The 12070-nt window shown below is 34.6% G+C and overlaps 1 protein-coding gene across 4 annotated transcripts in view; it reads right to left on the bottom strand.

Annotated features, from left to right (window-relative positions):
* NECTIN3 (nectin cell adhesion molecule 3) overlaps positions 1-12070 on the bottom strand; it is a 146853-nt gene that overhangs the window by 74515 nt on the left and 60268 nt on the right. For all 4 annotated transcript variants that reach the window (XM_060010614.1, XM_069540630.1, XM_069540631.1 and 1 more), the window contains exons 4-5: positions 9722-9839; positions 5518-5669 (exon numbers count right to left, since the gene is read on the bottom strand). In XM_060010614.1, coding sequence (XP_059866597.1) covers positions 5518-5669; positions 9722-9839 — 270 coding nt within the window. The remainder of the gene's footprint in view (positions 1-5517; positions 5670-9721; positions 9840-12070) is intronic.

Here is a 12070-nt window from a genome sequence, read left to right as displayed (position 1 = left end):
AGTAGTAAAGCCTCATATAATCCAACCTCACAGAACCAGGATATTAAAGAAACAGACTAAAAATTAATCATTTATAAGACAACTCATGTATTTTCTGAGGAGGAGGACTAATGGAAGTTTTACATATTAAATGTCATCTTCACAATGATTCCCAAAGGAAAAAGTATTATAATAAATGGGCATCAGCATGTTTAAACAAAAGCACAAATCACCTAATTAATGATTTAAAATTCACACATTTTTGTGCACATAAAATTTTTAAAGTTTTTGATAGCTCTTGATGAAATGGTATTTTTCTCAGAATAGTACATGTACATCAGCTCTCACCAAATATGATACATAACTGTACATTTTAACCAAGTATTCTTAAAAAGAAAAAATCACTGACATTTATTTCTACTTGTAATGTTCTTTATGTGAACACAAATGGACATCTACTGTGTATTTAACTGAGATTTAACAAAATACAACTTTCAGAAAATCTAACAACAAAAAAAGAGTAACCAAAAAAAATCTATTTAAAAATCTTATTTTGTCAGCAGTTCTAGAAATTTTCAAACCTACCAGCCCCTCCTCAACTAGTGTAAAAAAAACAGCATAGGGCTTCCCTGGTGGCGCAGTGGTTAAGAATCCGCCTGCCAATGCAGGGGACACGGGTTTAAGCCCTGGTCCGGGAAGACCCCACATGCCGGGGAGCAACTAAGCCCGCGCGCCACAACTACGGAGCCTGCGCTTTAGAGCCCGTGAGCCACCACTACTGAGCCTGCATGCTGCAACTACTGAAGCCCACGCGCCTAGAGCCCATGCTCCGCAACAGGAGATGCCACTGCAGTGAGAATCCCACGCACCGCAACGAAGAGTAGCCCCCACTCGCCACAACTAGAGAAAGCCCGAGCACAGCAATGAAGGCCCAACGCAGCCAAAAATAAAATAAATTAATTAAAAAAAAATAGCATAGCCTCACTATTAATAAGAGGGACTATTGCTAAACGTTATATTTTGTATCTTAAGCAATGGACATATCATGATTCACATGAGACATTTATTCATGCTTTCCAATTCTTGCTCTGCTCCAAGATAATTACAGTGAGAGTCATTCTTTGTGTAAGGAGGCAGGAGGACAATTTTGTAATCACTAACAGCTACTTATTTATCATGATTTACAAATCGTTCCCATAAATAAATAAGCATTCCTTATTTATTCAGTTGTTATTTTTTTATATTCTTTGCTAAATGTGATAAATAAATATATAACAAATGTAATAAACTAGTAGATTCTGAGTTCTCCACACACAACTTCTTAAGTTTCTTTTTCAAATTAACGAGTTCTGCCAAATAGAAAAACGAACAGTCCAGTAAAAACTCTGTAGCTATGAAGTATATTTTAGCCTAATAATTACTGTGTTAAAAAATGAATGAATTGGTTCCCTTTTCTTTTAGACTATATAAATTGTTTAAATAAACAAAATCTATAAATGTTAAAGTTTTTTTTTTTTTTTTTTTTTTTTTTCCGGTACACGGGCCTCTCACTGTTGTGGCCTCTCCCATTGCAGAGCACAGGCTCCGGACGCACAGGCTCCGCGGCCATGGCTCAGGGGCCCAGCCGCTCCGCGGCATGTGGGATCCTCCCGGACCGGGGCATGAACCCATATCCCCTGCATCGGCAGGCGGACTCTCAACCACTGCACCACCAGGGAAGCCCTATAAATGTTAAAGTTGAAGGATTGCTAAATTAAGTGCGTCTCATTATGTCTGGATTGAAATTCATTCAAATTATATGATTTGAAATTCAAGATTTGCATAGGAATATACTTTGATTTTTAGGCATGAGGAACTTAAGTGATATAAGAAAATTTGCTTCTCTAGTCTCAGAGATGTAAGAGGTATCAGGGAAAAAACACACACACCAAAAGCAACTAGAAAAACACAATTTCAAGCAGTCGGTTAGTCCTGGACAAAGAGCCACTGTACCACCATGAGTAATAACTGAAGTTGAATATTGCAATCTTGAATACTGTACCTCTTGCACAATAACTTATGCCAATGTGGGAAAATGTATAACAAAATTTCAAATAACTCAGAGTTGCTAATTCTATTCTGTTGTGGGTAGAACTTTTTAGCCTCCAGTCATAGCATACCTTCCTTTTACAAATATTTTAAAATATCATTTATGAAATTTTAAAATATAAATTTTATTAAAATGTTTTCCTAGAGGAAAATGGGTACATATAACTCACAATGAAAAAGATTAACTTTCTGATCATTTACTGTATAAGTTATGGCCTGTTACTGTGATAAAAGCCTACTAGTAGGCTTTAATAGTCTGTTGGGGAAAGCAATTTATATCTAGGATACATTATATACACTAAGAAGCTCGTAGAGGACCTAACTAAACTCAGTACAGTATACTGTATTAAAGACTGGACAGAAAATTAAGTCTAATTCTTGATGATTACTTAAAGAAAACCATCTCATATAATGCTATCTTTTTCTGAAGTACTCAGTGGTAATTAACTGTGATTTTTCATATTTACTCAAAGTTTTGTTTTGACTCTTATAAGACTTAGTAGAGGTTGATTTTAAAATGTGTAAAGTTTATCATCAGCGGTATATTAGTACCTCTGTCAAAAAAAAATTTCACATAAATGCAGACTGAATTTTTTATTCTTTCCTGATTATTTTCTTCTCATGTATTCATGCATGCGACAAAAGTTTACTGAACACTTACTATGTGCTAAAGATTGCTGCAGAGGGTGAGAATACAGTATTGATTAAAGCACACAAAATTCCTGCCCTCTTAGGACATATGTTCTAGTGGGGGTAAAAACAGGCAAGCATACAAATAAAATATGTAGTATGTCACATGGTAATATGTACTGCAGAGAAAAAATAAGGCAGAGAAGAATGACAGACAGTAGTAAAGGGGTGAGAAGAGAGAGGTTTCAATTTTTTTTTTTGCGGTACGTGGGCCTCTCACTGCTGTGGCCTCTCCCGTTGCGGAGCACAGGCTCCGGACACACAGGCTTAGCGGCCATGGCTCACGGGCCCAGCCGCTCCGCGGCATGTGGGATCTTCCCAGACCAGGGCATGAACCCGTGTCCCCTGCATCGGCAGGCGGACTCTCAACCACTGCGCCACCAGGGAAGCCTGAGGTTTCAATTTTAAATATGGCTGTGAAGGTGATATTTGAACAAATACCTCTTTCCCTGAAGGGAAAGAGGTATGAGGATATCTGAAGAACATTCTAGGCAGTGGAAACAGAAAGTGCAATGACTCTGAGGTAGGAATGTGCCTGTTCTGTTCAGAGAACAGCAAAGTGGCCAGGGTGGCTGAAGCCAGGTGTACAAGGTATATAATAAGAGGTGAGCTCAGGGAGATAATCTAGGGCCATAACGTGTACAGAGCTTATAAATCACTGTAAAGATTTGGTTTTCATTGTGGGCAAAATGGGAAGTCCATGGAAGGTTTGGAGGAGAGGACCGACATGATCCAACATGCCCTTTAAAAGGATTATTCTGCCTGCTCATTTGATGACAGATTGAAAAGTAGGAAAATTAAATGGCTGTTCTATAGTGAAGTAAGGGTTGCCTGATGGTTTGTGCCAGAATACTGGCAACGAAAGTGGAGAATTGGTAAGGTTCTGTATATAATATAATGAGAGAGCTCACATCAATTTGTTGATGGATGGGGTGGGGTATGAGGGGAAAATTAAAATCAGGAGTAAGTATCAAGGATTTCATGCCCTGAGCAAATGTAAGGATGGAGCTACCAATAACAGAAAAGGCAAACAAAGACTGCTGGAGAAAGAGATTCGGTGGCAAGAGGCAGAAGAAAGATGAGGAACTCAGTTCTGAATGCATATTATACTTCTACATAGAAGGTTAATGATCACTAAGATGCAGTGGGACGCACAAGTCACGAGTACTGGGAAATGGACCCAGAATACCAAAGATATAAATTTAACATATCACCAATAGATAAGACACCAAAATTGAGGCTTGATATTTAAATGATTACATAATTAGAACACATTGAGCCTAGGATTTACAAGTAATATCCCACACCAAATTTTGTACAACAGAAATAAAAAGTAATCGGTCCTTAGGTAACCACATTTTAAATATGGATTTCCTGTGGCTTTAAGATTCCTTTTCTTTTTTTTAAAATAAAAAAACCTCTAAGGGAAGAAAGAGAGACTAATATACTAATAGATTTACACCAAAGCACTGCTGTTGGCAGAAAGGACTAGCTAGAGATGTACAAAGCTCTAATCTTCTTGTGAGATACATGCCAAAAAAAATTGTGTATCATGTGCCAGGCACTAAGTGCTGAGTATACAGTAATAAAAAAAAACAAACACACAAATTGTTTAAATATGAGGATAGATAATAGGTAAATAAATAATCATACAACTACAAACTGTGGTAAATATCATGAGAAAATAATATGGGAAACTGTTCTTAGATTAAGTGATCACAGAAGGACTAAGAATGTAACATTAATGCAAGCTTAAAATTTCTCTAAAATCATGGAAAAGAATCTGAAAAAGAATATGTATCTATACATATATAAAACTGAATCACTTTGTTGTACACATGAAACATTATAAATCAACTACACTTCGATTTAAGAAAATTTAGTTTTAGACTGAACACAGAAAAAAATCTTAACTACCTATTATCTAATTACCATACAAACCTCCATTTCTCAAGATTCTCTTCCTTTTTCCTCTAACTTTCCATTTGTTAGACACAAAGATTGCTACATTCTTATAGTCAGGAGGGAAACGTTTAAAATATTTATATAATTTTTATAAATAAGCATTCCATTGATAATTTATTATTTATAGCTACACCCAGGAAAAATATATTTTTGGCTCCAACTATGTTTTGTAAATACCCAAATATATACTCAGTCAAATTGATAAAAACATTCACAGTGAAACAAATGGAATGCATAAATTCTAAGTTCTTAATGGCTTATGGACTGACCATAAAGCACATCTTAAATTCTATTTCATTGGAACATTTTCAGTAGCGTTCCTACTTCACCTCTCAGTAACTCTATATGGTATAGCCTCATATTGAGTGACAATGATATTTAATAAGAGGTTCATCAAAATTGATATCCCATTTTATTTATTAGACACATGTGCAGAGTAGCTTACCAAAAACAAACAAAAAAATCCAACATTTATTCTTGGTGTAAATACGAAAGAACCTAGAAGGGTACACACTACCAATAAAAAGAATATCTAATACTATTTAACTGAAAAATTAGCTATATGCATAAGGTCTTAAAATGTATATGAACTTATTGCAGAGACGTTTTGACATTTTTTAAGTAATGGAATGCCACTTTACCTATGTATTTCAGGTAGATTATTTGGAAAACCTCACACTGAGGAATATGTATCTTCACAAGTATAAATTACTGCCTAGATCATAGCGTTATTGTTATGATGGTTGTTACAGAAATAATTTAAGTAACTCATTTTGTGAGTAAACAGTAACTTACCTGAAATATAGATGACCTTTTGATCACTTCTTTGACCAAGGGAATTGGTCACTTTACAGACATAAACACCAGAATAATTGAAAGTCAGTGGATGGACAAAATGAAGAGTATTGTCTGAAGCCAATAAACCATCAGGCCACTGTCCATCCAACCTATATTTTAAAAGGCACAAAATTACTTTAAATATCTTCAGATTCTATTCATTGACAGCTATTTAAATAAGATATTATACTTCCTAGTTGTCAGTGAAAGAATCAGTATCCTTTAGGTAAAAGTCACTATGAAATAAAAGCATATGTTATGAATTTTCATTTTAATAGAGATGAATTAATTGATAAAGTCCATTAAGAATACCCATTCTTTCAAAATATCAATTCATATCAATTAATATAAGTGAAGCTAGGCTAACATTAGAGGGAATAGGAGGGAAGGAGAGAAAAAAAATGTGATTTTTAAAGAATTACATTTGGAAAACTGGAAAATTAGAAATATACATTATTTGAAGACATACCCATAGTATCCAAAGAATTAAAATAATTCTCAGTGAATTATGAATCTATACATGATACATCTACAAGTTGCTTAATGAAAAGTCATCATTTTAGTACATGATAATGTTTTAGCACCTTCTGTAACATACTTAAAGAGCAACATTTAATACGGAACAACTAAATCTATACTGTGCCCTATCCAAAGATGGTTAATTTCTAAAGCACCAACAAGGGTCTTCTTATACAATAATTTCACTCATAAGGTGAACAACAAAATCTGTGACAACAAAAACCAATGCACCTTTGGTATCAATAATAACTCTTTTTAAATGGTTTCTCTACTAATTGGGTTAAAAGGTCCTATCTGGTGTACACATTATTATAAACCATAATAGGAATAAAATCCCACTACAAGAACTCTAAAACCATTCATTGCAATGGAACTAAGTATACTGTTATACCTCATTTTTCCAACCTTAGGGTATATACCCCATGGGGGGGAAAAACCAATAGGTCTTTATTTTGAAAGTGTTTTTATAGCCCATAAATTATTTTTTAAGATAAGAGGATAAAAAGTGAAGTAAACCCAGGCACTCAACTACTACTACAGTTTGAGCTAAGCAGATTTTCAAAAAGTGCATTCACTCGTTCACTCAGCCATCCATTATTTAATTACTAAGAACTTACTATTTACCATACTCTGTTCTGCTGGTGTTGCTGAAATGCACAGGTAAATAAGATTAGGTCCTTGCTTTCAATGATCTAAGCACATTAGTAGGAGACCAACAACTAATTACAAAGGTAATAAGAACACAGAACAATGAAAAGGTAGAAAGAAGCAAATCAACACTGGAGAACAGATAGAAGGATTTTGGTCTGTGATCTCAAGTGCATAAAAGAACAATCAGTAAAATCTTTTACAGTTGCTATGACGTTAATTTGCATTGAAGGATAAAGGTAATATTCTTACATGGTTTAAAGAACAAAAACAAAAACCCCATATATTCTTCTTAAGAGGACTTTGGAAAGAACATTTTTACAAGCATCAGCTTTCAAAAGGTAAACCCTTTTTCTAGGAGTATAAGAATGAATATGAAGTCTATGTATCTTATCAGTTAGCTCTGTACTTTGGGCCCAAAATTCTAACCCCTTTAATTCTGAGAAATGTAAAAATGGCTTATAATCCTTTAAAGTTGTTTATTCAAATAAGCTAGAAAAATTTAATATCTTATTAAACTCACAACAAATGACACGCTAAGCACCTTCCATGCTCCTGTACCTATGTTACATGATTTATATTCACTGCCTCTACCCTCACAAAAACTCTATGGGGTACCATTATCAATGAGGAAACAAAGGATTAGAAAGGTTAAATAACTTATTTAAAAAAGACATCTCCGGGCTTCCCTGATGGCGCAGTGGTTGAGAGTCCGCCTGCCGATGCAGAGGATACGGGTTCATGCCCCGGTCCGGGAAGATCCCACAGGCCGCGGAGCGGCTGGGCCCGTGAGCCATGGTCGCTGAGCCTGCGCGTCCGGAGCCTGTGCTCCGCAATGGGAGAGGCCACAACAGTGAGAGGCCCGCGTACCGCAAAAAAAAAAAAAGACATCTCCCAGTACAGACACCAGCATAAGAACTCAGAATTGTATGACTTTTAGAAATACCCTATCACACATCTTAACCAATGCCTTCTTCCCACATTGAAGAAAATGTAAATGGAAGGCCTTCTCTACTTTTAAAACTTTATCTTTGCTAAAAGACAATAGATTGACCAAATATACTCTTTCCTTGCACCCACAAAATATCACCTAAAGTAAGATTAAAGGAATGAAAAAACTATTAAAAACCAACGCGGAGAAAGAGAACAGGAGGTAGAATTCATCAGATGTTTCAATAAACTTTTAGAAGACAGAAAACAGATGGGGAAAACAATATATGCTTTAGGCCAATGTTTCCCAATCAGGAGTAATTCTGTCTCCAGGGGACATACCTGGTATGTCTTGAGACAGTTTTGGTTGTCACAACTTGAGGTGGGGGAGTATGTGCCGCTGGCTGTAGAGAATAGAGGCCAGGGATGCCACTAAACATCCCACAATTCACAAGACTGCCTCCAACAACAAAGATTTATCCAGCCCAAAATGTCAACAGTGCCAAGACTGAAAACCTCTGCTTTTAGCTGAAGAAGTGCTTGCAGGAGGCATATGAATGAGGAAGCAGCTAGTGTGGTCCACTGAACCCAAGATCTGGAGTTTGACTCACTACTGCAGAAGGCCAGAGTGAGGCAGAGGGCTAAAAATAAGATCAGTTGAAAGTTGAAAAAACAAAAAAACAGACTCCTCTCAACTCTGTACAGATACCAGGCATTTATGTTTTAGGCAAAATAATGAAGGTTAATTCAATAAATAAACTGAATGGCCATGAAAAAAAGAATTCTACTCTTCAGTAACTGATATCTGAAGCTCCCCCAGTGAAATAAACTCCTCTCTAGTTGATCACTCGAAGTGGAATCTACCCAGTAGGTACTCCCCATTTAAAATAAAATGCTGAAGAGTTTCCATTCAGTATTTTATTTTAATGCATCACTGTGAAATGACTGGACAACTGAGAAAATTAAGAAATATCTACAAAATGAAAGACCAAAAAAAAGAACCTGGAGGAAAAAAGAAACAATATGTAAGAAGCAGAAAAAACTCTTCAGAGGAAATAATTCTAGTATCTCTAGGAAGAAACCAGAAGATACTACATCCATAAAATACGAAAAGGATGCTATGAAAATGAACAGAGAATAAGAAAACACTCTTAGAAACTGAAAATATGTCAAAAGAAAATTTTCAATCAGTGGAGCAGAGGGATCGAGGAAATCTTGGGAGAATAACAAAAACTGAAAACTAATAAGAAAGAATGTTTAGTATACAATAAATAGGAATTCCAGTACAAGCAAACAAACAAACAAAAAAAGCAGGGTTAATGACCAAGGGAAAAAAAAAGAAGAAAAGAAAAAGAAAGAAGAGAAGAGAAGAGAATCCACAGTTGACAGATACAATTCTCTAGACTGAGAAGGTGTGGGGCGTGGGGGGAGGGGTGCAAACACTGAGAAATACGAAAGCAAACCTCAGTATAGCAGTTTGAAATTCCACAGATAAAGAGAATCAAGGATATTCAGATAGTAAACTACACAAGTAAAGAGAAGCAATTATTAGCCTCAGGAAAAACAAACAGCTTTAGAAACAAAAGAAAACAAAATTCCAGTATACTACTTAACTCTCAGTAAATAATATTTACCTGTCATAGGAAGGCAACGATTACACAGTTTATTTCAAAGTAGCTTAATTTCATTGGGACGATGAAGGTCAGGAATATGTATATGAGTATGTTTATGTGTGAAGGGGTAGATATAAAATTAAATTTTCATTTTCATAATAAGAAGTCAATAGACAGTGTTAAAGATTAGTAAATTAAGAAGCAGCAGTTTAAGACCAATGATGATAAACACCAGAAGGAATTGCTAACATCGCCAAAGTAGCCTCCGAGGAACAGAATCGTGGGGGCTGGAAGGTGGGGAGAGGTGGGGCAGAAAAACACTTAGAAACCCTTAATTTAATTTCCAGCTCTTAGTGTAATCATATATTACACTGATAAAAACTTCCAATATGCATTTAAGAATACTTTTGACTTTTAAATAATTTCTCTTTAGAAGTATCTAACATTATTACCTGCTCCACACAGATTTGAAGGGTGGTGGATTTGCATCAGCATTACACTTGAGATTAACACCTTTTCTTCCTACAAACCAGTTTCCATCATAGCCTGTTACTGAAACCTCAGGAGCGTCTATAAAATAAATGCATTATACAACAGATTATCTTTTGTGAATGATAGATGCAATACACAACGATAAAGCATTAACATAATACACAACTTTAGAAGTGGTGTATTTTCCTTCTCTCATATACATAAGAAATAAGGAATACAGTACTCAGTAAATACTGGTTGACTAAAAGAATGATTGAATGAATGGACAATGAGCACCAAACACTAGGCAGCTATAAGCATGTACAATTCTAGTTATTATGGACACAGTGTAAGAATATTCACAAACCTATAATCACCAAAAGCAAAATGTAAGAGCCCTGTTATGAAATACACAGAGGTATATGAACAAAGAAAATATAGTTGGTAATTCGATGAGACATGGCATTTAAGTACCAAGTCACTACATAAAACTGTCTTTAAAGAAATGTTTAATTCAAAAGGAAATATTCCCTAAGAGATACCAATTACAAAAAATAAAATAAGATTCCTTATATTACAATTAATTAATATCCTTTGGGCATGTAAAGATGTGACAAACTTTCTAAGACTATAATCACAACTAAAGTAAATTATCTGAGGCCTCAACTGTTCTAAAACATTAAATTTTTATTCATGGCCTAAAAGTACACAAAGGTCTTTCAGCATATGTGCAATATAATTAGCTAAATGAGCAATTATCCACATCTACCATCAATATAAATTTATACCTTCAAACTGTAAAATCCAATACTAATCATTCATTCAACCACCATTGTTTAGCTCCTATTAAGTGACAGGCACTGTTTTAGATGTTTAGTATACATGTAGACTCTGTATTCACAAAATTTACATTCTAATGGTAACAGGAAAGATGACATTTTAAAAACTTTAACTAAAATCCGTTATGAGGGCCAAGAAGGAAAAGAATACGATACTAAGAGAAAAGATAAAGAAATGCTATTTATGTATGGTACAGGGACGTTCCACCCTTCTGTGAGCTATACAAGTAAACTAGATAAAGAGTACGTGGCCAGATGGGAAGTTAGAGAGAGACCAGGTCAGTCTTTAACTCTGCAGGGAAGCCTTAAGTCAATCAAGCAAAGTTTACAAAAAAAAGTAGTAAAAAAATTAAACTTTTTATACTAAGGTACAATTACCTTAATAATTTAAAAAAATGTCTGCCTCTTATAAATACAAAGAATTAACAAACATTTTTTCTAACTTAAAATTGGTAATAAAAAATGTTACTGAAAGAACAGTACAGATGTATGTGAGTTTAAGTTATTTTCAAAGGAGGAGAAAATAGGTAGTAAAGTATCCCCAAAGAATACCTCCAAATTTTGAGATATGAATTCTGGATATAAGATTTTATCTCCTTAAGCTTTGTTTACATGTTTCAGAGGGCCCAATTAACAGGAGAAAAGAATACTCTGAGAACATTTTAGGAGTAGGCCACTAAATCTAAACCATAATTATAAAGTTTTACATCAGGAGAAATATTTTTACACATTTAGAATTTCATTCAGGCAAACAAAAAAATAATAGTATAAATACTGAAGAAAATTTCAGTCATTATTAGACACAGGGAAGAAAAAAATATATATGAGAAAAATATTAATGGTACTTACAACCAGGATGTAAATTTTAAAAGAAAAAGTTAAAAGTATGTAAAAGCAAGAAAGAAAAAGAAGAAAAATTTTATTTGGATTCTCCAAATAAGTGAGGCGAAAAGAAGGTACAGTCAGCCCTCTGTATCCATGAATTCAGCATCTGTGGATTCAACCAACTGTGGTTGAAAAATATTCAGGAAAAAAGAAATTCTACAAAGTTCAAAAAAGCAAAACTTGAATTTGCTGCACACCAGCAACTATTTCCATAGTATTTTCATTGAATTTATAGCTATTTACATAACATTTACATTGTATTAGGTATTATAAGTAATCTAGAGATTATTTAAAGTACATGGGAGGATGTGTGTAGATTACATACAAATATTGATACTATGCCATTTTATATAAAGGATTTGAGCATCCTCGGATTTTGGTAACTGAAGGAGTCCTGGAACCAATCCCTCATGGATACCGAGGGACTACTACTAGGACTGTATTTGCACTCAAGAATACAATGGTAATAACATCCATGTAACACAGCTTCTCAAGTTTAACCCTGTAAATGTTTAAAAAGATCCTTAGAATTAGTTTTAAAAACCATTAATTATACCAAGTATAATGAATATGTGTAAAATTCCATGAATGTCATATCAAAAAAAA

This window comes from Delphinus delphis, chromosome 4 (genome assembly GCF_949987515.2).
Source record: "Delphinus delphis chromosome 4, mDelDel1.2, whole genome shotgun sequence".
Classification (NCBI taxonomy): Eukaryota; Metazoa; Chordata; class Mammalia; order Artiodactyla; family Delphinidae; genus Delphinus; species Delphinus delphis.
This window is presented reverse-complemented; position numbering and strand designations above follow the sequence as displayed.